General features: G+C 39.8%; 2 protein-coding genes across 4 annotated transcripts; one reads left to right on the top strand and one right to left on the bottom strand.

Moving 5' to 3' along the window:
- Positions 1-517: 517 nt before the first annotated feature.
- On the bottom strand, positions 518-15,522 carry arhgef5 (Rho guanine nucleotide exchange factor 5). Of its 3 annotated transcripts, XM_088084407.1 has the most exons (16): positions 13,848-15,520; positions 10,266-13,295; positions 9,603-9,929; positions 8,867-8,912; positions 7,475-7,524; positions 6,352-6,722; positions 4,997-5,157; positions 4,671-4,823; positions 3,915-4,044; positions 3,714-3,788; positions 3,508-3,597; positions 2,975-3,117; positions 2,689-2,832; positions 2,499-2,569; positions 1,414-1,518; positions 518-1,289 (listed from the first exon to the last, which is right to left on the bottom strand). In XM_088084407.1, exons 2-16 carry the CDS (start codon positions 13,273-13,275, stop codon positions 1,147-1,149), a joined length of 5,019 nt encoding a protein of 1,672 aa, XP_087940533.1. In that variant the 5' UTR covers positions 13,276-13,295; positions 13,848-15,520; the 3' UTR covers positions 518-1,146. The 3 variants fall into 3 exon arrangements, with proteins under 3 accessions (XP_087940533.1, XP_042345224.2, XP_042345225.2); XM_042489290.2 differs by having other exon boundaries at positions 9,603-13,295; positions 13,848-15,522; XM_042489291.2 differs by lacking the exon at positions 9,603-9,929 and having other exon boundaries at positions 13,848-15,517.
- Positions 15,523-18,995: 3,473 nt separating this feature from the next.
- On the top strand, positions 18,996-25,698 carry m6pr (mannose-6-phosphate receptor (cation dependent)). Its single transcript, XM_042489407.2, has 7 exons — positions 18,996-19,354; positions 20,712-20,884; positions 21,059-21,228; positions 21,468-21,577; positions 21,854-21,984; positions 23,348-23,474; positions 23,570-25,698. The coding sequence occupies exons 1-7, from the start codon at positions 19,349-19,351 to the stop codon at positions 23,690-23,692; spliced, it is 840 nt and encodes a 279-aa protein (XP_042345341.1). The 5' UTR covers positions 18,996-19,348; the 3' UTR covers positions 23,693-25,698.
- Positions 25,699-26,899: the final 1,201 nt, after the last annotated feature.

The raw sequence follows: 26,899 nt of genomic DNA, 5'->3' as shown, positions 1-26,899 counted from the left end.
CTGTACTTGAGTTTTTATATTTCTGTTCACTTTTACTACACTACATTTACCCGAAGCATTTTCTTTAATACAGTAACAGACAAGGGAGGAATGGGAGTTAAGGACAAACTGGATTTTGCTATGTAAATCCTTCAGGTTGTGAAAATGGCCTTTCCTTTTCTTCAGGTGTAATGTACGCTCCATTTTACAGGTGGTATATGTTACGCAGAATGAACTTTCTAATTCTCCAAATTCTGCCTGCTCTTTTTTTAAAATTGATATCACTTACTCATGCTTTATTTTAAATAATTTAATACACATAATATCAAAATGCTGTGAGCTACTTAAGTACAGTAAGTATCAGACTTTTACACAAGTAATATTCTAATAGGTGACTTTACCTCTATGTAAGTCTTATCCTGTTCAGACATCAGTACTTTAACTCAAGTATGGCTTTCAGGATTCTTTATCCACCACTGAATAAATGACCACAAAAGCCTCTGTGATGACAAAAATAAGCCACAGCACACTCAATAAGGCATGTTCAAAAGTGATTTTATTCCACCAGTCTAAATTTATTGAAATGTCATTGTCCTCACTGTGTAAGCTCTGTACATCTTTAAATCGCCTTATACATTTTGCATGAATCCTGTCAGCTCTCCTGCATGCAGGGGCCAACTTTTTAACAGACATGCACCACACACACTCAACTGTTAAGATTCTCTCCAATATACACACATTATAATACATTTTCCAAATACAGCATTTCTTGGAAAAAAAAAGATAATTTCCCTTTAAAACACTTTTTTTGTATAACACCAGTCCATTAATGTATTACAGCACACACACTATTAGTAATGTACTGTAGATAACAGTTAATAGAGTCACAATGTCCTTAATGCCTTTCAGGCAGGCCTCAGCAGCCCACGCATTGCTCTTAGGCAATATATTGCTCCACTGAGTGAATCAAGTGAGACCCAATGCTACACTGAGATGCATTCTCACAGCATTTCAGTTGCTGCATTGTGAACAATTCAACGACAAAAATCCCCATTCGGGGCACTAAATGTCCATAGTCCATTTTCCAGCAGTTTGAAGCAGACAACTGAGAGTCTCATCCTTTACTGTGCTTTCAAGACGTCCCTCTCTTTAGTCTGAGCATCCTCGTCAAACAGCAGCTGTGGCCGTCGTTAGTTTGAGGGCATCTGACAGGTTGCGTTGCCGGACTCTAGAGTTGGTTATGGTTTCCAAATGGGACTCGGGCACCCATCCACGATGCCTATCAGACAGCCTCGTCCCTTCTACCCAATCTGAGATGAAGAAAGAATACAAAAAATTAAATCAATGCTTATTCTCTAATCATACCAGGCTGCATATATTGTGGATCACACTGTCAATAAGGGAAAGATGGAAAAGGTAGTGAGATGATCTTACGGTCACTGCTTTGCTGGTGCACTAGAATGATATCAGCTTTTTCCATTGACAGCTCATCAGGCTGCTGGCCGAGAAAAGCTCGGATACACTGCATCTGTTTAAAATCTGCGAGGACACAAGAAGAAAGAGGTCAGATTTACACTTGGGAAGATTAAATGATCAATAATCCGAACGACATGATGCTCATATAGCGAATGTCTTCACAGAGCTGCATGAACCTGCAAAAACTGCAGGTCACTGACATTTTCCTCACTCTGCTGTTACATTTTTTTTGCTTTGGTGGCATCATGTAATACTTGGCAAAGCTCCACCCAACTGCCACTAAGGTCTAATCAGTCGAGGCTACTGAAAACACCTGTGTGGGTGCACAAGGCCATTAACAACATTTTTAACATCATGCATTCATGGAAACAAAGTCAGAAGGTTTCAGAATTTAAAATACAGTCAGTGATAAGTGAGACTTTCTCATGTAGAGGCATTCAGTGTACTGAATTCAGCACATAAGTGTTTTTCTGTGTTTTTTCCAGTACATACCATGAGCATCTCATTTTTCTTTTTGCCATGTTGGGGAATTGTCACGGTCAGATATTCTAAAATATCTACTTTTTTAGTACAACTATAAGGCTGCCACGAATGCTTTATTCCACATGGGAGGCTTTGGCTTGAATGTTGCAATGGATCACTCCATGTTTTCTATCTGGTGCATTATACAGTACATACTGCACACCATTTGATTTTATAGTGCACATGTAAGTTTAAAAAAAAAACATTATTAATAATAGCTACATTTGGAGCCCCTGGTATTGTCCATGCTGGCTCACTGGAATAGCTTATTGGGAAACGTGATAGAACTGAGACATTGTTAATGTTATCAATTTCACCTGTGCTTTTTCTACTATGACATGTGATATGTGAAAAGGTCCATGCAGTCGTCACTGAAGGCGCAAAATTATGAAGAGCCTTTAGTGACTAATCTGATTTTACAGCTCAGTGACACATTGAGTGTTAATTATGTGTGGGTGGGTGAAGTAGGCAGGGATCAGACAGCATTTTTCAGTGTATTAAAGTAAAGCAGTATTGTTCACCTTGTGCGGCAGAAAAATCAATTTCAGCATGCGGCCGGGAAAGAGCGGATATCCAACGTAGCTTATCACTCCTGAAGAGAGAGAGGATAAAGATGAATGTAATTTCTGCAACTTTTTCCACTTTGTGACATGACAACTGATATACAAACATTCTTCGCCATTGTCTCAAATCTTAAAAATTGTCTCTTACTGTGTGTCAGTCCGTAGCAGGAGGGCTCTGTGTGTCATGTGCAGCCGGAACAAGTTCTTCTGGAGGGAGTGAAGCTTGACACGACAGTTCTCGGCCCGCAGGTCGGACACAGGAGCGTGGTCTATTACTGTGAACCTTCCCCCTCTGGAAGCAGCAAGAGAACAAAATAGAAATGAGACGGTGGAAAAAAAAAAGACTGAGATTGAAGGGATGATAAAATATGAAATAATGTAGAGGTAAGAGGTAATGGATTTTTGAAGATGAGAAAAAAAGTTTGTTTACTCACTCTTTTTGTAGTGAAAGTAGCAAATAGTCATTGAACAGGTGCAAATAAATATTCCTCTCAGTATCCTTAAGAGAGAAATCCATCAGTTCAGTGACGAGCCCTTCCCGGACCAGCCTCCGAGACTGACTGATCAGAGGGAGAGTCTGTAACAACACACACACAGACAACAGCTTATTATTTTTTGAACATTAAAGTTGATTTTTAACAGAAAAGATTTACTTGAATTGATGGTTAAAAGCAATGCCATGGTAAAAAGATTTTTTTTAAATATCTATATTGTATGATATGGCACGAACCTGCAAAATCATGTGTAAAATAATATGTAAAAATAATTAAATTGGTGTTCAATGCAACTAATTCTGTCCATCTATTTTTTAAAAATGCAACACAAACAAATGTAAACCGCCGATATGTTATTATGCTAGTTTTTCATTACAGTTGGCATAAAATCTGTAGCTTTGTCAGTAATATTTAGTAAAACAATAACAAGCTATCCCAGTGATTTTCCCACAACGCTAGCAGCTGTTACTCACCCTGCACTCAAAGTCCACCTTCGCACTGAGACAGACCAGCGACTCAATGCTTTTCATCTGAGTGATGCTGTCGTTACTCTCTTGAATCAGCTGATGGAGAAATCATAAAAAAAGAGCAGTTTTTAACCAAGGAATTCGAGTTTTTCGAGTAATAAATATTGCTATAATATGTTGATGTCCACTGAAAAAGGGGGATGTTTCCGTACTTTCTCCAGAAGTTTCATAGCTTTGATGGCCTGTGTGGCCTCCGCAGTACCAGGGGTTGTTCTCTTCACAATGTTCTGGATGGACAGAAACAGTGTGTGTGTGTGTTAAAATGAGATAAAAGAGTTAATAGTCAAACATGTTGTGAAGCATCACCACTTGCTGTTTCAGAAACTCTCTCTCTCACACACACACACACACACCTGGACCAGCAGCTTAATTCTTGTGATCCTCTGGAAGGGAAGGACGAGGAAAGAGCGAAGAGGAAGCCTCTGACAAACAGGACTCCTCTCTAATTTCTCCACAATCCGCTTGAACCCAGCATTCTCGTTCCTGAGACACAGAAATTGAACATTATATTAAGTGTACTTACATCTTTCTTGGTACGTAGGTATACACAAGAATGTGTGTGTGTGAATGTACGGACTGCTGGTGCTCATGGACACACACGTGTTTTTCTGTTTGTGTGTATGTGTGTATTTACAGCCCCCGTCGTTGTGTCCTATGTTGGTAAAATGTATCCTCTGACTTTAATTCATGACTAGTCAGTAACTGTATGTTATGGAGTTACATTTATGTAATCAATCCATTTTTTTTCATGAGCTTAAACTTATGAAATCAGCTTTTACTATTATCGTTATTATTATTAATTTATTTATTTTTATTTAATTTCTCCTTTTTTTGGTGTTGTTTATATTTCTGTAGTATTTTAACTTCCTGTTCTCCTTTTTGTGATTTATAATTTCAAGTATTACTGTGTCATATGATTTCTATTGTTTTCTTTGAAATGTATACTTGTTTTTTCATATATATATTTCTTTATCATTTTACTTCCTGTAATCTTACTTTTATAATCTGTTATCCCAAATATTCCAATGTTATGAAATCTTTAAAATGAAAAAAAAGGCAGAGAGAATACAGACAAGAGTTGAACACAACATCTTAACAGAATGGCTTACATGAGTCTCTGGTAGGTGGCGTCCTGGTAGGACTGGTTGGTGAGGTAGGGGACATAAACCATTTTGAAGCGCTGACAGTGCCGAGCGATGATATCACACACGGTGAATTGCATCATGTCTGATTCCACCCGCTCCTCCAGCTTTGACAAAAAACTAAAACAAAAACCAGAAACAATTAATCTAAGGTAATTTCTTCCATACATTTGTAAAATTGTACATGCACAACACAAACAAGTTTGATGAACACACAATGTGTGTTTCATGTCAACCTAAATTATCAAATTTAGGGTCAAGACCTTGCTCAAATCATGTTTAAAAGTTCTGACCTGTGGCTGATTGCACGGACGTCAGCAAGTCTGGAAAATAGCCAGTTTCTATCTTGAGTGGTTAACAGCGACCCCAGCTGTTTGGACTTGACAAAGTGTCCAACAACAATGTCCAAACTCCGGCAGTAGGAGGCCTCTGAAGTTACCACCTCAAATCTGACCTAATAGGAAAAATACATCAAAATGAGATAAAAACAATGAGTAAGGCACAGCAAGACAGTAAATCATGGCTATTAAGCATTTTCATTTCCCTGAAGGCCGGGGCACTTAAGACAAGGACGTGACTAACTGACGAGAAAGATTTCACAATGAGTAGAAGGCTTTCAGCTCAGACACGTCGTGATTAAGGTTTAGAGGGAAACACCTACATTACCAGAGAAACAAAGCAAGTCTACGCAGTCACGTTTTCTGGCAAGCAACACTGTTACGCCAATAAAAAAAGTGGATCACAGGGAGGGTTATTCTGGAATTTAGCAAGTCCAAACAGTTCACATGGTTTTAGTTCTCTGCAGTGTGAGGTAACAACAGTAAAGAACTGACTCATGTAAGTCATGCATTTCCACAGAAATCACCATGAAATGAAACATTAGAGAAGCTGCTGATGTACAAAAAACAAAAAAAAAAAACGCCCCGAAACAGTCACTTGTAAACAAGCACAAGGACGTGAGTCATTAAAACTACAACTGATTGGAAGAGCTTTAGCTGTTCTGATCAACAAAAATCCAAACTAATCATGATCAGAATCCTTCTTGGAAGGAAGTAAAGGTAAGGAAAGTGAAAGACGATCATTGTGCATTTAATTGCCTCGTGGATTATCCTGAATTACATGTGGGAGGAAATTCTGTGTCAGTAACTTTCCGAAGATGTTGAAATGCAAGGTTAGGTTGGGTTGTATATCACTGAAACGTTATGGGCACAACTATTAAAATTCAGAGAAATAATAATAATAATAGAGCAAAATCCTTACAATTACTGATAAGAATTCCTTTCTATCAAATCCTCACTAGACACCAATACTTGCAATATAACTATGTGTTTTGTTTTCTTATTTATGAAAGTGGAGAGGTTGATGCAAAAGTGGGGAGGCACTTAAGATATTTTTTGAAACACTGGGGAAGGAGTTATGATTTGTGATTTGGCTTAGGGGACAGACATTCAAGTTTAAATTGATGTATTTTCTATTTATTTTAGATACTAACAATCCCAAAACCCACATGTGGGGTTTTAAAGCATGATTTCTTATAAAATACACCAAAATCACACAATTTATCATAGCTAGAAACTGTGTGGTAACAGAAGGGTCATAATAAAATAGAAACCACCTCCTACCCTGCTGAATAAAGAACGACCCTTACCTCCTGTAGTCTCCTCTGGTCCTCTGTGAGCTCCTCCAGCTCAACACTGTTCCTGACCCCCGGCAGGTCCCGCCACAGTGTGGCCGACTGCGAGAGACAGATGGACAGACGTGGGGAGGAAGGCCTGCCTTCACTCCTGGGGGGCTCGGGGAGAGGCAAGCTATTGCCACTGGTGATGGAGCCTGTGTGGGTCAAGGAGTGCGGGTGCGGGACAGGGGGTAGAGGAGGCAGAGGTCTGCGGGCAGGAGGAGGCGAGGGCGCGGGTGATGGTGTGTTGTCCTCGCACACAGAGGTGACATCAGGGCGAGCCTGGCGCAGGATCTCAAAGTTCTGGGCAGCCTCGCTGTACTGCTGGTAGAGCTGGGCAGCATCTGGGAGGTGAGACGAAGAAAGACAGCAGAGGAGAAGAGGAGAAGGACAGAGAAAGAGTTGGAAAATACACGAAGCAATGAAAAGAAGACAGATAGAGACAGGAACGGTGTTAGCCAAGAAGAGTTGTTTGCATTTGACATTCCTTTTACACACACTTGTCGGAATGCAAAGTTGCAGCAGCAGCTGTTTTTGCCTCAAGTTAGGAGTTATGAACACTTGCAGGAACCTGTCTCCGGCTTGCACAGACACACACACACACACACACACACACACACACACACACACACACTCCTGCCCCATTTCTCGCAATATCCATGTGAATCATCACTCAAGGCACCTGCTGCCATTTTAGATTGTTTAAAACATAACTTTAAAAGAGTGTGAGCCAACACATGCTTCCTTTCATTTGTGTATTTCATTTTCATTTTGGGCCAATATGTTGAGAGCAAGAGATAAACAGTTTGCGTTCCTGTATTAACACAGAGATGAATCACACACACACACACACACTGAAGGGAAATGCTCAAGTATGTCATGTTTTCCCAGTCACAGCCAGAGTTGATATGATTTGAGGTCACGTCACTGTCGCCTACACACAGACTTCTTTAATAATCAGACTTAAGATTTATGTTGAGACAAAACTGTCAAGTGAGATAATACAATTTGTCACATGGCATTAATAAAATGACTGACTAGTATCTGATGACCTAATCTGAATAAAGCAAAAATAAAGAGGGAACAAGATACTTACTGAAAAACCTTGAATTCCTCTTTCGTCTGTCGATTGTTTCCAAAACATTCCTAGAGTACCAAGAAAGAGAAAACAATTCATTTAATCATTTATTATATTTATGCTTTTCGGTGCAAAACATTAGCACTGAAAATACAGAGAGTGATTCAAAATTTCAGGGACCTTTTTCACATAATAGAAATAAAGCACTGTATCTCCAAGTGCTAAATCGCAACAGTTTTTAATATCAGGGGCACTCAATTACATATTAAAGAATTGGAGACCTGGAAGATCTTAATTTCATTTGGGTCAAAATTGACTTTTTTCTTATGTCTATCATCAATCAAAGCACAGAAAAATATCACATGCAATGTGTTTGCTTAAACTCCAAAAAGTTCTGGCAAAAACAAGACAAAATCCTCTAACGTTACTTAGTGTTTCGTAGCATTTACAATGCTTTATTTATCCAGCATGAAGTTACTGGTTTTGGTGTTGCTTCTAGAAATTTTCAAGCTTAAGAAAAACAATATTCTAAGCTTTTGTTTTAATTGAATACAAATATTAGTTTACCCATTTGGGTCTTAATGTCTTGAGTTGGTAGTGTAACATCAAAAGACAAAGTAAAGTGTTTTTTAATAAAATAATGTTAATATGAATTCACGCCCTATGTTCTTTTATTTCGTGCATATTTGCTGTGTGTGAAGCACACTGAGTTTACACTGTGTGAAAGGTGCTACATAAAGCTGACTTGACTAGACTAGATTCCATCTACATCATGATTATTATCCTTCAGTATACTGCTTACTGGAATCTGTAAGGAAGTAAACGCCTTTTGTCTTGTCATGACTTCCTATTATTCTGTAAATAAAGCAAAGGCAGAGTGCCTTGACTTCCAGTAAGGGTCGAAGTTCAAGTTTAAAGTCAAGATTATTATGAAATAGCAGTAGTATGTTTAGATTCAGTCATCATTCACAATATGATAAGTATTAAAAACAAAATCAACAGTCTGTGTAGGCAGGAGGAAAAGCTTATATATGCCTGTCACAATCTTATCAGTTTAAGTTACCCTCTATAAATAACAAGAGATCATTCAGACTTGTAACCTTAAAAAATAGTGTTGTGTTAAAAAAGTGTATTTCATTATTTTGAAAACCAAACACAAGACTTCAAAATTTTAAATTATATTTTGGCATTGCTCTGTGATTTAACGCCAAAAATAAAAATACATTTACTTTTAATCTTCTTCTATGTAGATAAATGGCTTCATTAAAAAAACACAAAGAACTGCCACATTCCCAATATTATGGCTACTATTCATGTAGCTGGACACTAAAACAACAGATCGCTCTGCGCTCTGGTTAAGTTCAGGTCTGTTGCCTTTGTAGGGCAGCTCTGTGTGATTGTTTCACTCACCTCAGCTCTACTTCTCCCCAGCTTTTGCTCCCAGCATCCTCATCATCTGGAATAAAAAAGTATCCATTTGTTGCAACATTATACAACAACATCTCAGTGCGCAAAATGTGGACTTGTCCAAGAACTCCAGTAAGTTTGGACAAATGAATAAAAAATGAAATAATTAAATAAATAAATAAATAAATAGGTAATAAATAAAATAAATAACTGTTAGTTGTTTTTTTAGTAACCGTGCTACAACAAGCGTTACAGAAAAGATTAGTGTTTCCAAATCTCGTGCTTCTCGTGTTATGTGTAACAGCAGAATCAAATGAAGTCTTTAAGCTGGTGCTTCTGGTTTGCCTTCACTTTCCCCACCTCCATGTCTCCTCCCACTCACTACCTGTCCCACCACAACACAGTGACGCAGTTTCCAGTGCAAGGAAATGAACTGAGATAGGATCAATGCTCTGGTTACGTCTATTACGGGGATGTCTGCTTTTCCTCTTCATCTCAGTTTCTGTGATTGATGCAACAACAAAATGATGCAAGAAACTCTCAGGCGGAAAATACAGAGGCTATGACGAGAAGATTTTCACTGATTAAAGCTGTCTGTGAACAAAATCACATGTTGACTTGGTGTAAAGGTTACTTCCTCTGTAGTCTGACACCTGATTACATTTTTTTTTTTTTTGGAAAATTGGAAATGCCAATTAAACCATAAACCAGACAGAAATGGTCTCCCTCCTTTTTTTACCTGTTGTAGAGAATATTCTGGTTCTGCGATCCCTTCCAACACCTTCCTCTTCTTCCACTTCTACAAGCTCTCCAGTTCTTCTTTCAGTGGTTTTACGGATTCCCCTTCTCCGTAATCGAGCCTCAGGACCCAAATCTCGAAAACTGCAGCTGCTTGTCAGAGTCGCCGCCTCTACTTTACTTTCTGCCTCTCCCTCTCTGCCACCCACCTTTGTTTCCTCTCCCACCCTCATGTCTCCCACCTCCCCTGCAGCACCCACAGGCTCCTCTCCCTGCCCGTCTTCGTCACTTTCACCCATTTTGTTTTCCTCCTCCCGGTCTTCACCCTCTGTGGAGGGAACAGGGAGGTCAGACTCATAATTAAGAATAGGGCAGCTGTTGGGCTTGTACAGCGTGCTGCTAACAGATAAATACATCTCCACCTCCTTCTTTCTGTTTTCTTCTTTTTCCATTTCTGATAATTCCCCTGCTTTTTTGCTAATTTTTACCTCTACTGCTGCTTTTTCTAACTGAAGATGACCGGACGGCTCAGTGTCTTTGTCCATACTGTGATCCTCTTTCCCCTCAGTGTCTAACAGTGTGTCAGCATGAGTGTATGTGGGTGTGTCACCATGCATAGTAGAGCACTGGTCAGCATGCATGTCGGCTTGGCTCGGCCCCATACCTCTTAATTCCTCCATCTCCAACGGCTCTTCCTCCTCCTCCAGCTCCGGTTCCCAGTGCTGATCGTCCAACTTTAAAACTTTGCCGCTCTCTTCTGCTTCCTGTTGTTTCACGACCGCCATTTCGGACTGCTCGACCCCTTGATCTACCTCTGCATTGGGTTCTTCCGCGGCATTTTCCTCCGAGCGTCCCAGAATCTCTCGCACCACACTTTTGGCCCATTTAAGGTGGGGGGCTTGGGAATGCCGCTTGGGTTCCTCGGACATGCTCCATGCCCCGCTCATTCGGATCCGAATTGCCTCCACCTCTTCTGGACTCATTGCTCCAATGTTAATTCCTTCCAAGAGGGGTTGAATGTTTTCAAAATCCACCTGAGAACAAACGTCCCCATAGGGATTACATGGGATTGGCGAGGTTTGCTCTCCTTCAACCTCTTCTTTATTCTTCTCTCTCCACTCAATGAGGAGTTTTTCGGTCTGTGAGTCTCTTTTAATTGTCCCTATTTCAGCGTACGGGTGCTCCACTTTGCTCCTCATCCCCTCTGCGGTGTCTCTGTGAAGCTCTGACGACGATCTGTGTCTGACTTCAGTTGTTTTTGCTGTGCTTGGCTCGTCCTCCCTCTGCACGTCACTTCTGCTCTCTGTGTCCTGGTTGTTGATGACCGTGCGTTCATCATTTCTTGTCAGTGTCAGATGCAGGTCATGATGAGCTTTCAGTGTGTCCTCATCACTACAATGATGACGACTGTCTAAATTTGGATCTCTTTCCAATCCTCCCATGTGATCTGACCTCTCTCCACTTTTTGACCTAGGCAGCGTTTGTCCAATCACACAGAAGACGTACTTTGGCTTCTTCCCCTGTTCCTCTTCATCAGCTGCCTCCTCCTTTCCCATTGCCCTGTCCCTTTCCCTATCCTCCTGTCCCTCACACATCTTGGCGGCATACGATGACCTTGAGGGTCCATCGTATGCGCCTCCACTTTCCCAGAACTCTGGACAGTCCACAAACTCTTCTTCCTCTCTTTCGTCCTCCTCGTCCCCGCCGCTAGACACGGTCACAAAGCCGTCCTCTCCTGACAGCATTCTGTCCCTCTCTTGCCTCCACCCTGTCTCACTTCCTCCTTCACTCTCAGAGCGTGCCCAAGAATCGCTGCCACCCTCTTCCTCTCTGTCACTCTCCTCTGTGTTATCTGTCACGTTCTCCTCATCCCTTCGCCTGCCTCCTTCTATCCCTCCATCACTGTCAGACAGATCTTCCTTCTCTCGCTTATCTACTTCTCTCCAGACTTCAGCCACGTCCTCCCCATCTACACTTATACCCTCTGTCTCCCTCTCTGAGCCTCCCCTGTGTTCAGTCTTCCCTTCACGTCTTCCTCTGTAGCTGCTCTGGTCCGAGTACCACTCATCTGGTTCCTCTTTTACTCGCCGCCCCGCTCTTTCCCACTCAGCCTGCGACTCTACACTCCTGTCTTCTTCTCTCCTCCTTTCTCTCTCCCTTGTGTGTCTCTCTCTGTTAACAAATTCGTCTTTACTACTCTTGCCCCTCTGTGGCTCTAACCACATCCTCCTCTGTGCCATCGTTTCCCCTCTGTCTGTCTCACTTCTTTTTCTCTCAGAAGCTGTATTTTTTTGTTCTTCTCTGTCGCTTTCAGCAGTGCTCTCCCTCCCCGATTCCCTTTCCTCATAACTGTCCCTACCTCTCCTGTGTCTCATGTCGCTGTCCATGTCACTGCTCCACTCTCCGCTGCTCTGGGCTCTTGGCGGCACCCTAGGGGCCGTCTGGGATCTGCTGCTTCTGCCTGTTGAGTCATCCCACCTCGGATCAGCCTCCCTTTCCTTACCTCTCCTCTGCTCACGCTCTTTATATCTGTCCTCCTCTCTCCTGTCATTCCTCAAGTCTCTCGCACTTTCCTCCCTCCCTGCTCTCCTGTCAGCCTCTCTGTACCTCTCCGTGCCTTCCTTTCTCCTGGATTGATCCACTTCTCTGTCTCTGTATCTCTGCCTGTCCTCCTTGCGGTGTCCCTGCCTATCTCGATCTCTCTCCCAAGTTTTGCCCTTGTTGTCCCCCTCGCTTCTGCTGTGTTGATATGTCAACTCCTGCCTCTCTCTGTCCCTCATTCTCTCCCTCTTCAGCTCTCTCTCGTCACTGTCTCCTTCGCTCCTGGTGTCCCTCCTTCCCTCTCTGCTTTGTGCCTTCTCCCTCTCTTTCCTGTCTGAGATCTCTCTGTCTCTTCGTCTGTGAGGAGACGGCACTCTGGCCTCCCTGTCGCCCATGATAGGCCTTGACTTTTCTCTTTTTCTAACTTCGTCCCTTTCTCTTCTGTCCCAAGAATCACCCACTTCTCTTCTCTTGTCTTGTAAACCGACATCAAACTCCTGATACCTCTTTCGGGATTTCTCATCCACCACAGGTCTCCCTTGTCCCTCATCTTTTCCCCTGCTTCGGACCTCATCTCTTTCTCTGTACTTCTCCCTCTGCCGTGCCCTCTCTCTATCCCAATCATCTGGATCTACTCTTTTCGGCCTGTCTCTCTGCCTCCTGTCCTCTCTCCTGTCATATGTTTCAGTCGCCATTCCTGTGCTACGATCTGCACTGCTTTTCGTCATTCTGGGAAACGTGTCGCCTTTCTTTAGCCCCCTCTCCACCTCCCTCTCTGTCTCCTTCTCCAGATTTGATAGCGGCCTCCCGTTTCTGCTTCTGTCACCCCCCTGCCTCATGTCTCTCTCCCTCCACTCTCTCTCTCCCTCTCTGGGCCGGGGTGCAGGACCTCGGTCTCTTTCATAGCATCTATCCCGGGGGTCCAAATCTTTGTATCTCCCTTTGTCTCTCATTTTCTCAGTTTCTCTCTCCCTCCTCCTGTCTTCCTCTCGGTCTCTCTCTCGCTCCGACTGGGCGGTCATCGCTGGCCTTGGACTTGGATCCCGGGAGATTTTTCCACCTGGTTGAAGCTTGCGGTCTGATGTGTTTATGTTAGTGTCAAAGAGGGTGCAGCTGGGCCTTTTGGTCCCCATTGTATCATAATTTGGAGAACCTAAAAGACAGCAGCGACATCAGTTTACAAATCAGCAGTGAAGACATTTGAAATGCAGGTCAGATTAAGCAACATGGAGGATGTCTGCAAACTTTGACACACTTAGTTAACGTCACAGAGCTGAGCATGAGTGCTCTGGAAAACGTTTATTACTGTTACTGCTGCATTTGACAAATCATATCTAGAACTATTTTGCTCTGTTTTTTTTTCATCATTCATTTTCATTTGTTATTTGACACTAAATTGCTTAACATTTTAAGCTAAAAGCTATATATCCTAAACCTGCCTGGTTGTGTGATCACTTTACAGTAACAAAGTATGCCAGATAAAAGGTGACACCCTCTCACAGGTCTCTAAGAATGCAGCACAGACTTGCAAAGCACAGCATACCAAAAGAAGTCTTTGAGAAAGCGAGGGCCTGTGACACATAGGCACGGCATGTAACATGTAAACCACAGCTAAGGTTGACCTAACTCCCGTGCTCAAACCAGACAGCAATTTGAAGAAGAAACGTTTGTGTAAAATCCATTAAAGAATATCTAAATAACTCACCTGAATGTTGTGTCCTGAGGAGCTCTGTGGTCTCCCCCCTCCCGGTCCAGCTCAGCTCAAAAGCATGAGATTGCACAACACACAAGAATTCATTCCCTGTTTTCACATTGTCTGGCTGACATAACAAATGTCTTCCCTTTTCTCAACAAAACTGCTTCTCTCTTTTCTAAAATACTTGAACTCCTGTGAAAAACTTAATGTTTACGCCTAAGCTCCCCTTGCTTTTCCCTCTTGCTGCCTCTCTCTCCCCACCTCCCCTCCTTCCTCAAATTCCCAAACAAGTTTCAACAGATTGACACTTATCTTTCTCCTCCTCCTTCTCTCTGTCTTGTCCTCTCAGTGGCTGCTACTTAAAAGAGAGATCGCTAATAAATCAAGCAAAACTCTGTCTGCCACTTGAGCCTTTTTCCCTGCCCTCTACTTTCGATGAGATCGCCTGTGTGGACACCCCCTGGCAAAATAAAGTCCTTAAGTCTCTCCTCTCTCCTGCCCCATTCTTCTCTCGCGAAACACAGGAAGTACACCTCCTTGGTGTCTCTGTCTTAGAGCAGCGATTGGTTGATATGGAGTAGCCGGGTGTGTCTGCTCAACACACACAGCCAGGTAAAGACTGTGATAATGCAAGGGAGAGAGGGGGGAGGGGAGACAGAAAGTGAGGATTGAGAGCACACAAAGTTTGGTGGAGAGCTGAGTGAGGCCTATAAAAACTTACATTCCCCTGAGAGGTACTAAAGAAGGGAAAGCGGGGGAAACACAAACTGTTTCTTATGATTAAAAGAAAAAAAAGCAAGATTGAGCAACCACAGAGGAAGAAACTAAGGGAGGGGGATTTACAAGGGTGATCTGTGAATGATTTGTGCAACAATGAATGCTTTACTACACTTGTTCGATCGAGTTCTCCAATGACCTGAGATTAAAGGTTTTTTCTCTGTCATTAACATTTCCAAATAAAGAAAATACTCAGCAATAATGGCTCACATTTCCTTGTTCTCTTGTTTTGTTGCAGTACGCAGGTTTTGAATCACTTAAGTTCTTAGATTTAACACTTTCTGATTGAGATTTACACTTAATTTTAGTGGATTTTTTTACCTAAATTTAATGCAGTTTACAATTTTACATTTCACGCTGCAGTTTTATCAGGCATACCTTAATAAAAGTCCAATAAAACACCCCTCAAATAAGTCTAGCTAACATAAGGGTTATTATAGTGTTCAGTTTTGTTTATGTGTTAATTAAATCATATAGTTAATTCGCAGAATGTAGTTTATAGTGCAATTAAATTATACTCAGCGGTGTTTCTAAACATTTTTCCACTACATTTATATAAATGAGGACATTAGATTAAGCTAGATCTACCAAACTGACTGGCAACTGGTTATATGTGGCTATTTTAAAGGAATAGTTCAACAGTTTGAGAAAAACTAATTTTTGTCTGCATGGTATATATAAAGCTAAAGCCAACAGTTACTTAGCTTAGCTTAACATAAAGACTGTAAACAGGAGAAAACAGCTCACATGGTTTTATCCTAAGGTAACAATATATTGCTTAACATCAGTTTCCCCCACTTCCACTCCTTATTGTAAGCTAACTTTCTGCTAGCTGCAGCTTAATAGTTACAACTCTAGGCATGAAGGTAAGTGCACAATGTAACCATTGTTATTGTCCAAAACAGTTAACTATTCCTTACATACTAGATATTTTTATATTATTTAGGCTATATTATTATTATTATTATTATTATTATTATTATTATTATTATTATTATTATTATTATTGTTGTTGTTATTAACGCAACATTACATCACTTAAGTACCTACGGCCCATGTGCAAATGTTTTTACTTAGGGTATTTACATCATGTTACATAACAAACATACTTATTTTAACCCAAAACATGATCTTTTTCTCTAGCCCAGACCGTTTCACAACGTTAACGTGTTATAATGTGTTTCAGCTGTGCGTCAGATGCTTAACAGTGCAGCCCCATTATGTGCGACCAATTTACATAAACTAATGTCCCCTTCTGTCCCACCAGTCTGTTGTGCCTGCAGCTTGATTGGCTGTCTTGATAAGAGCATCGTCTGAAGTTTTAATATCATCATGACTTCTCACCACACCGCCAGCATGGTCTGCGTCACAGGTATCCCAGCATGCTTTGTGCAGCCAATTAGTTGCTACCAATACACAATGAATAAGAGCGAACTCCTGGTTGTGTATTGTTGGCCAGTATCCTAAGGGTTACCTGCCACTATGATACACCACAGGATGTGAATACGCTTAATAATGATGGGAATGAGAACTTGTGGCTGCTACCTTTTTGAAATTTCTTCATATATGTTGCCTATATCAATGAAATAACTGGAGTGAACTATGCAGTACTTAACTTTCTTCCTCCTCTAAAGTAAGTATTTTAATTTCTCTGGAGGTTAAGAAGTTAATAATGACAGAGAGCTATGATGTTGTAAAGAATAAATTAATGGCAATACAATCCAAACTCTTCCTGCATGGATTTTGTGTTTGTCTATCTCCTAATGAACGAGACTGTTGTATTAAATGCATTAAGGAAGCACCACTGAGGAACATTTATCATCTGTAATCTTATCATGTTAAATGTTCAAGTGGGTTATGATTACAAGAACAGGGCACTGTTTCAGGAAAAAAAATCTGATCAAACCCTCTACAGGTTGAAGGCTGCCTTGTATTCAAATTCAACAACAACCTGAAAGCACGAGGTTCAGACTAATGTATAAAACAAGCTTTGTATCACCATGTGTTGTTTCAGTTTTAACAGTAAACTACTGGTACTCTTGAAAGGCCTAAGACAAAAACATCCTCCGTGTACAGTAAAATATTATAAACACATTTTCCCCATAGCTAAAAAAACAGCATACCTTTAAGAATGAACATATACGTATTTTTACTGTAACATCATCTGACTTCTTAAATAGTTGATTATCATGCTGTTTCAGTGACTACATCAGTTTCCGACTTTGCCAGGTAATTCGATTTACAAAAATTAAGAAATGCAGTGTCACAGAATATCCCTGCATCAGTCATACGTTATGCATATTATTATTTTTTTTGTTTTTATTAAGAGGTGTGTTGGAGAGATGTTGAATCAACTTTATGGTCATTTTGGAGGCTGTGGTTTAGTTTAGTCTTGCTGATATTAATAAAAGAGAGACATTAAACCACAGCTGTTTAAAGTTGGTACAGTCGAAGACTCATTATGGCCTTTAAAGAGAATAAACATAAAGCTTTTCACAGGATTAGGTGACATCAGTGCCAATTATGCTATAACATAATATGCTATCATTATTAAAATTACACTCAAGCAACGTTAAATCATTTACTACAGAATCCAAAATGACCAAACAGTTGAATCACCACCTCTGTAAAGAAAACTGAACATTATAACCTATATGAAGGTATGGATGGTTGCAGGGCTGTTGTAATAGACAGCATTAGTTTGAGCTTTGTGTGCCTAATAAACTGGCAACGTGAAAGTATGTTGGTATACTTTTGCAGCAAATCTACATTTTAAATCCACGATCTACTTACTATTTTGTTGACTCTCTGACATTTCCTGTGGCACCATAATGAGGTTGTGGGTTTTTAGTGAAATGTCTCAACAACTATTGGGTGGAAGGCCATGAAACTTCAGTACAGATATTCATGTTTTCCCACAAGTTGTATAATAAGTTAGGTGGTTCCTTCCTCTAATCATTAAGATTTTTATTTGTCCTGGACTTTGGTTCATGCACAAATTTGCAAAAATAATGATGTTTCCATCAGCCTTAGCTGACCTTTGTGTTTGGCACTAATTAGCAAATGCTGCGCTTCATCATATCATCAGACTGATGTAGCTACACTGTTAACACAGACTTGCTGACTCATAATGCACACTCACCAAATGACTATACCTTGGTATGTTTTGTCTTCATATCCTGTTGTATATTTTTAGGCATTTAAAAAAAAACTCTTATGTAAAGGGACAGTTTGCCCCCAAATCAAATCTTTATATTGTTCATCTTCCCTGTAGCGCTTTTTATAAATATAGATTATTTTGGTGTGACTTGCAGTGTGTTGGATAAATCGGCCACAGAGATGTCTGCCCTCTCTTTAGATGGCACTCAGTTTGTGCCATCTAAAGAGTGTTCAGAGTGCAAAAAAATACATGTGAAAAACCCAACGGCAATGTCCAGGAATTATGACCCGGTTGCTCAAGATAACCCACAGACCTTGTTGTGAGCAGTTTCATAAGAACTATTTTCTTTCTGCCAAACTGCACCCACAAACTGTGTCATCGTATAGGGGAAAGAATGAATCTACTGTGGGTTCACCCACCAGCACCAAGCTACGTCACAGCTCAGCCGAGGAGGACGCCATTAATGTTTACATCTTGCACTGAAACGAGCCTCTCCTCCATGAGTAGATGCACACTTACTTTTGTGTGGTGATTATTTGGTCTTAGCTTTTTTTTTCAATTCTAATTAAATAAAATCCAATTGAATTCAGTGGAAAGTACAATCATGTGCCAAGAGATGAAAATGTTTTGGTTTGCATCCATTTTTCTGTGTGAATCCACTGTATATCAAGTGTTTTTAGTAAAGTTTTAGTTAATAAAAATGAATAATAATGGGAAAAATGTCCAGAAAATAAAAAGTTTATAATTATATATCTAAAATTATATTACAGAAAAAAAACACATTTTTAAAAGTTTTTTTAGTTAGTTTTAGTTTTTATTTCTGAAATAATTATTATGATTATTATTATTATTATTATTATTATTATTATTATTATTATTATTATTATTGCTGTTGCTGCTTATTTTCAGGTGTTTTTCTTGTAACTTGTTATTAATTTCTTGCTTTTTTTTTTTTGGCAATTCCTTGTCAAATTGCTCATTGCCTCCCCAGTCACGCCAATTGGTTCAGGTTTCAAACGGTTAACACTGCACCTATTTGAATGAGGAAAAACTCCAGATCCCCACTCATTAAAAGGTAATAACCAACGATTTGCGCAGCGTTGACATGTAAAACTATACACATACCCTGGATGAACTCTTCCTCTGTCCACCGTCTCTGTCTGTGATCAGCTGATGCGGGTGTTGAGGAGGTTTTAGCTGCAGCTCATTGGTCGCGCTTCATTTGGACGGTCACATGCGCGTGTGTGTTTGGTTTCACTTCCGCACTCCGCCGCTGCCTGTAGCCTGTTAGCATCCTGGATGCAGCTTCGCACATTTACAGGCAAAAGCGCGTTTATTACACAGGGCAGGAAAAAAGGCGTGCAGCTAACAAGGTTCACTTAAACCTCCCGAGTACACGCAGCTTTGCTTCATTTCATCTGCGGGACAACATGTCATCTGTTTTGCTTCATTAAGTGAACCAGGAAGCGACGTTAGCACGAGGAAGCTCACTGCATCATCAGCGGGCTTCATGTTTAAACAACTGTTAAACTAACAAAGGAGCTCTCCAAAATCCTCTACAGCACAACAAGTCATGAAAGTAAGTGCACAATGTAACCAAAAGTTTTAAGCTTTTCAGAGTCGTGTGTTTTTAAACTGACTGTCCGCTCAAAAAAGTTACTGCCTCGTGCGGGGATGAACAGACATTTTGCATGTTTAAAAAATATGTGCTTGCACGGGTTAATTTACCAGTTACACCATTACTTTATACTGTTTCTGCTCTGTTTTTGTGTGCCGAGATATTGTAGCCTACATTTAAAATATTTATTCAAAAGAAATCGACAGGTAGTTTCTTCCTGGTTGTGGTCTTTGTTCGGAAAGCAAATAAATGAGCATGCACAGGAGCGTTTCGAGGATTTTAGGACTTTGGGGGCTCAGCCCAGAGACCTCAGGAGGGGGCAACAGGGGGGCTGTTAGGTTATATGTTTTTAAATGAACAAAATGTATTTTTATGCTATTATGCACGCTGGCACCTTATTTAACTTTTTTACTCCTCAGATTCATTATGAATTGTGATGAGTAAAATGGTAGTAGTTGTTAGTAATTACTATTGCGTACAAAATATATAAATAGATACTATATTAATCCTTCACAGGAAATTATATTGTTTTACAGCAGTTCATTCACAGCTAACTACACACAACATAGAAGCACAGCCATACTTATCCTCAGGCGAAAAAATCTTAAAAATAAATAATAAATACTAACTTTACAACTTTAAACATTAAAAACTGTATAAACAAGGATTGAAAAATAATTAAATGTATATATTTATTTTAACAGTGGTGGAATGTAACATCATATATTAAGTATATTATATATAAGTCTCAGTATGAATGGAATGACAGATTGATAGATTTGGGGCTATTAATTATTATTATTATAAGACATACATATATTGGTAAAAATATATATAGTATGTATATTTAGATCTGGGGCTATTCATAAATTGGCACCAGTGAGCATGCTCAATTTGCTGAACAGGAGACATGCAGTTCCAAATTTCACCACTTAATTAATTAATTATTTTTTTATGTTGTTTTTAAAGGCCAGTTGTAATTTCAGTATAATCTCATACATATTACATGAGTGCAACATTTTAGGCAAGAAATAGGCAATGCAGTAACAGATTATATTTATTTTGTTAAGATTACTTCGCGGGTTTTTTTTTGCCTTATAAGATAGGACAGCTAGAGCGTGAAAGAGGGAAAAGAGAGGTAGACTGTAGCGAATGCGAGTAGAAGCAGTAGGAAGAGGAGACATAATTATTTTCACAGACTATTAGTCCTATTTCTTTCAGAATATAATGAACGTCATCAAATAAAATAAAATTTACCAACTGTAGCTTTAAGACAATATATTAATAATTTATTTTTTTCATGTGATATCTATGCCAGGTGGTCAGTACTCACAGTGGAGCGCCTTTCCTGGTGTGGATCGTGGTTGTTCAGGTGGTCCTATTTGGGAGTGGAGTGTACACCGCTGATGGCACCAAAAACTGTAAACTGTTATCTGAGTCTGAATCAGAGCGGAAAGTTCTCAGTCGACTAGAGCCACTCGCCCATAAGAAGTAAGAAGTGACTCAGCTGTATAGCTGCATTTTCAGCACTGAGTGAAAATGCCAACTAACCATGACAGAAGCATTTTGTCTGATTGTCCTTTGCCTTTCCAGTGTTGTTCTTTTTTTCCACCACAGTCTCACATGTTATTAATTGTTTTCTGGGATTTGTTCTCATGTTGACAGCTTTACGGCAGAGACCAGGAGCGCAGCTGAGAATTACACATACGTGTTCCAGCTGTGCGGGGACGCAGCGGGTGTCGTAGGAGCGGGAGCTGTTCAGTTCGACAGCAAGAAAACAGACATTAAACCAACAGTGATTGGCAAGTACGATGCAACACAGGCCATTGGAGGAAGTAAGTCTCTGCAACACTTAAGAATTTCATCCTAATTTACCCTGACTTTGTGTGTCAATGTTCATCATCTGTGAACTGAAATCTGAGGATGCAGAATTGCATTGTGTTTTGGTACAAGCTATAAGCATAAAAAGCCTAAAAATGCATCAGAATTACTCACTGGATTGATAATTTCATACAGTGCTTTGGATCAGCATTGTGTCTGCGCTGTCTATTTTGACACTTTTCTACCCTTGTAGGCGATTGGGTGATGCTGATCTACAAAAACGGCGACAGTTATGATGAGCACTGCAACAAGGAACAGAGGAGAGCTGTGGTCATGATCTCTTGTGACAGGAAAACAGATGCGGTAAAAGACACACTGATGATCAATGAAAAGAAATGTTAACTTGCCAGATGTTTAAGGCAGCATTTAAGGCAGTATTGGAGTTTTTCAACAGGGTTTCCCACACATTCATTTATTTGTGGCGGCCCACCACGATTAAAACATCTGCTGCCACGTATTGATTTGATATTTTAAGAGCTGGAGTGTTCATCAGGAGTGCTATTTGAAGGCGATTATTCTAGTTTTATCAGTGTTTTTGCTGCTTTGTATTTAGCATTGTCTCTCTCATCTCTCTCCCAGGGCCAGTTGTCGGTGGTGCTGGAGGACCGGGATCGGTTGCAGGAGTGTTTCTACCTGTTTGAGCTGGACTCAAGTGCAGTGTGTCCAGCTCTTGAGTCCCACATCAGCACTGGCTCCATAATGCTCATCATGTGCGTATCCACAGTTTAATGACATAAAGACCCTTTAAGCTACAGTTTAACTCTTTGCCGCTACATCTACACAGAAGTGCATGACAAAGTCTGTGCAAAAAGTCACGTTCCCCCTCCTCTTCCAACTGTTTCTAATGGCATTTGCTAGAATCTAAAGAAGACAACCAATCAGAGCCGAGGAGTCTCCAATGACGCTGTCAATCACTGCTTGTGAAATGCGGTCAAACTAGACAGCGCTGATTAAATATAAATCAAAATTCTGTCACTGCATTGCCTATTTCTGACTTCAAATATTTTAAGAAACACATTTCAGTGAACTATTAAGCTGTAAAACGAGGAAGTGTGCTCAGCCCGGTTGACATTGCTGAGTTTCAGCTCAAATGTTTTCAACATGGCAACCAGGTCACAAACTTCCTCATTTACAGCTAAACAGTACACTAAAATATGTTTCTGAAGTCATTTTAGGCGAGAAATAGACAATGCAGTAACAGCATCTTGATTCATATTTGATCACTTAGTTTGACAGCGGTTCACGAGCAGTGATTGACATGATCGACAGCTGAGAGATCGCGCTTTTGGGCCACCACTAAGTGGCCTCCTTATCATTTCTACATGAAACCAAACAGCGGCATCATTCCGCGTCACTGTGTGATTTTAAATAGTATTTAGGCGTGGCGGTCATGATGTTTGATACAACAGCGGCGGCCTCTTTTATGACCTATAGTATACGTGTCTGCAGCCCTTCATAAACAACAACAACAGCGTTATGTGTTATTTTTCTTCTCTGTTATATGGCAATTGATCTTGTCCTCTGTTCAGAGGGTAAGGAGCTCCCAAATCTCACCCTTTTCTCAATTTTCAGACATCTACAGCTGCTGTTCTTTGTCTTTGAATTAGTTTCTAACAGCTGCTTTTTAAAATCTCCTACACATAACACCGTCAAAACGTCACACCTGTCCTGCCCATCGTCCCATCCTGCCGCTCTCATGTTTATACAGAGACTGTTTTGGTGGTGTTACTACCTCCTGTGGCAACTTAAAGGCAAGACAAGATTGCACAGAGCTACACGTGCAGCATAATGGCGTTAAACTCCTGCCTTGGACAGGCAGCGTAAAAGTGGCTGGAGACTCCTCGGCTCAGGTTGGTTGTTTTCATTCACATGCAGTAATGTCATCAGACGAGATGGCAGAGGAACATGATTTTATTCACCGATTATCTGTCTTCTGTGCCACTGTGTTTATACAGTATAGTGACAGTTATAACAAATATGAAAAAGTCATTTTTTTTAATAAAAGTTACAAAATATAGTTTCAAGCTTGTAAAATTATAAATGGAAAGTGATGCAAGTCCTCTCTGCTTCCAGTGGTTTTTGTCTTCTGGCTGTTTATCTCATTGGAGGTTTCCTCTACCAACGACTGATTGTCGGAGCCAAAGGCATGGAGCAATTCCCAAATTATGCTTTTTGGGTGGAGTTTGGCAATCTGACAGCGGTAAGCCAAATGCAGCTGTTGAGTAACGTCATTAAAAGATCAGGCCCACGTAACTTCATTTGAAATTCAAAACAAACTCTATCACCCTTTTACAGGATGGCTGTGACTTTGTGTGTCGGTCACGTAATCGGGAGGAAGCGCCAGCCTACAGAGGAGTGGCCTCAGAGCCCTTAGAAGAAGAGCCAGAGGAGAGAGACGACCACTTACTACCAATGTGACCTCCACATGTCAGAAATGGGACAGAAATTTTTACTGTGTGACAGTTTTACTCTTTCACAGGTTACATGAAGTTGCTGTTAGACACAAGTCTTGTTTTTTTCGTGTGCTCGTTTAGGTTAGGGCCTGTCGACACGCTGCTTGTATTCCAGACTTATGCCTACGGCAACTGCTTTGTGATCTGCTTGGCACTTAAGAGGGCATGTTACTCATAGAGCTGACAGACTCGTCTCCTCTGCTGACCCCCACACATCTCATTCAGCTGTTTGATTTCAAACAAACGAGTGATTCATCTGAGAGTGACAATACATAGTGACTCTTCTTCCATGGTAATCTGACACAAAAGGGAGGAGTTAAGATGTTGAATTTCTACCTGATTGAAACTTTATGGCGTCATGTTTTTCTGCTTAGCTGATGATAGGTTGTTGTCGGTGCAGGTTGCAGCAAGTTGTTTTTCCTGCGTCCTGATTGTGCACTGACAGTTGCAGGCTATAAAACACACAAGTGCTTCTGCCTGTGTAATTTAGCTTTAATTTGATTTTGTTTTTGTGTTTTGAAAGTAAGTACTGTGAGACATGCTAAATTTTAAGTACTGTGACTGTGCTTACGGCCTTGATTCACACGTAGGAATCACTGTAGAAACCATAGCTTGACTTTTGTTTTCCTTTCTCCATATTATAGGGAAAAACTTTCACATCAGTGCTAATTTCTCCCTTAAATATCGAGTCCTATCGGGTCCAGACACTTGTAGCGAGCCATCCTGTTTCATTTTAATCAGAGAGGTCATCAAAGCTACATTATTCATCATCATTAAAGTTACATTATTGCGCTTAACTTACAGATTTGAAGCAAAGCATCTAACTAAAATTCGAAAATGAATTATGTCCAAAATCATGATATTTTTTTTTCTTCTTAAAGATTCAGTGTGTAGGATTTAAGGGAATATATTTGCGGAAATGGAATATTGTGTAGTAAAACAAAGAGCAGCGTCAGACAAACACTGATTTTTTTAAATACATAAAACTGTCTACAAAGAGACCTATGCGGATACTTAGGCTCACAGTTAAAACCTCCTGAGAAATTAACACTGAAGGAATCTTAACCAGGTGAAGTTTCAGCTGGTGCAATGCGCAATCTTCACTGCTAGACGCTACTTCACCCCTTAAATCTTACACACTGCTCCTTTAATGCTACATCACAACACAGTGATGGGCAATAAGAAGAATTTTACTCATGAATTCTGCTATTTGTAATTTATGATTTAAAAAGTAGGGAATATATGTAGTATATTTAGCATTAATGAACTTTCACAGCAAAAGCCCAATAATTATAGTCACTAACTGTTAAATAGGGAACATTATGGTGATCTGGATGCTACATGATGAAACACCCCGTCATTATGAAGAGGGGATTTTTCTTTGACCAAATATTCAGCCAGCTGCGTGTCTGATGCTTTGCTTCTTTAGGAGGATAGAGCGGCAATGAGAGCACTTAATTTTCTGTATCACTGTTTGATAGTTGTAAAAATGTTGCAGCTCAACAGTAATGATGTTTGTAACATTTTTAGTAATTTCAAACTATTAATGCGAGATTTAAAGCAGGATTTGTGGCATTGATGGCAGAATGACATTAGGAAGTTTCAGTTGTGAATCAAGTTACTATATTATTGTCAATGTGAGCACTTACATTTGTTTTGTTTCTATCACTTGCTTTTTGTGTGTATTTGTTTTGAAGTTTCTCTGCTTATTTTCAGTCCAAGGAATCAACTCCTGGCTTATAATTAGGTGGAAATTGTTTCACCTGTGGTTGTAGTGAACTGAACAACCTCTAGATTGAAATAATAGCCACCAGATCTTTTTGTTTGTTTTCTGATTCCATTAAAATAAAATAACAGCAGTAGTTTATGTAAATGCCCATTGTGGTGTTGAAATCAGCACACACCCAAGTGCACTCACCTTTGGAGATTTAATGAATGTAAAATGTTTTAATAAAAACATTTCATGCAAAACACATCTATATTAATAATTTATACTGAAATTAACCTATGTATAAGATCTTTGCTAGTACTGAGTGGTGTTTTGAACATACGCCCTCTTATGGCAGAAGTTTGAAGGGAAAATCCTTTTTATTTGTTTGGTTTTTTTTTTATTAGTCTGGAGATTATCAACCCAAATTTACCAAAAAACCTTATTCAGAGACTAAGTTGGCTGGGAAACAGAGACAAAACATGAATAATACTAACAGAAATTATACTTTATTTTTCAACAATACAAAACTCCAGAACTCCAAAACTTCCTCAGAAAAGGGACTTAACATAGCCTCCAGAGGCATGTTACAATATAAACAGTGCTGTTGGTTTCCTGGGGGGCTCTGGAGTATTGCAACATCATTGAGGATGAATTGTGACTGGGTTTAAACAGCCAAAAATGGGAATGTTGCTTCGAGGCAACACACCATAGAGGGTTAAGTGTATGGACATATATACATAGAACACACACAAGTAGACAGTGAAAACTGTGGGTTATCTGAATAAAAAGCACTACATTTAACAGATTTTGATCAATCGTTTTCATATTCAGTGATTTATATTAATTTAAATGCTAAAACTGACAAACATGTAGACAAAAAAAAAAGACGACAAAGTCTGCAAATCAAAATAAGACACTACAACTGGCAGTGAGTCTGCTTTCTTTTCTTTTAGCAGTGAAGAGATATACTCCATGACAGAAAATTATAGACCCTTATTTTATTGTAATCAATAACATTTCATGGTGAAAAAAAAAGAAACTTGCAGTAGGCTACTATTATAAATATGCACAATATATAATGTAAGAAAATCCAGGAGAACCAGTGAGTTCAAAATCACTGGGGAGTGCTTTTAAAAATGAGCACTTTGAACATAAAAATGTTGGCAAATCTCCATGTAGTTAAGGAGTCATTCATTGAAATATTTGCTATTTACAAGGTTGATTACATTTCATGGTGAAAAAAAGAAACTTGTAGTAGGCTACTATTAATATGCACAATATATAATGTAAGTCAGCTGTCTGTATTTAGTTTGATATCATATGAAGACTATTTTTTTTTGTTATTTAATTTGATTTGCAAGACAGCAGATGCAATATAAAACAGTAACAAAAAGCAAAGAACAAACAATCATACCAGCATGCAATGCTAGGGGTAAATAAAAAAAAAATGTTTGACACAGA

The sequence above is a fragment of the Plectropomus leopardus genome, chromosome 11 (assembly GCF_026936395.1).
Source record: "Plectropomus leopardus strain MGB_pleo_1.0 chromosome 11, ASM2693639v1, whole genome shotgun sequence".
NCBI lineage: Eukaryota > Metazoa > Chordata > Actinopteri > Perciformes > Serranidae > Plectropomus > Plectropomus leopardus.
The sequence above is the reverse complement of the archived record's forward strand: the minus strand, read 5'-3'. Positions and strand labels throughout refer to the sequence as shown.

Coding starts and splice junctions, on each gene's coding strand:
- arhgef5 (XM_042489290.2), bottom strand. CDS start 13,275: ATGGGGACCAAAAGGCCCAGCTGCACCCTCTTTGACACTAACATAAAC. Junction 6,723..7,474: donor GAGGAATTCAAGGTTTTTCA/GTAAGTATCTTG, acceptor CTCACCTCCCAG/ATGCTGCCCAGCTCTACCAG. Junction 3,118..3,507: donor AGGTGGACTTTGAGTGCAGG/GTGAGTAACAGC, acceptor GTGTTGTTACAG/ACTCTCCCTCTGATCAGTCA.
- m6pr (XM_042489407.2), top strand. Junction 21,985..23,347: donor GGCTCCATAATGCTCATCAT/GTGCGTATCCAC, acceptor CTCTGCTTCCAG/TGGTTTTTGTCTTCTGGCTG. Junction 23,475..23,569: donor AGTTTGGCAATCTGACAGCG/GTAAGCCAAATG, acceptor ACCCTTTTACAG/GATGGCTGTGACTTTGTGTG.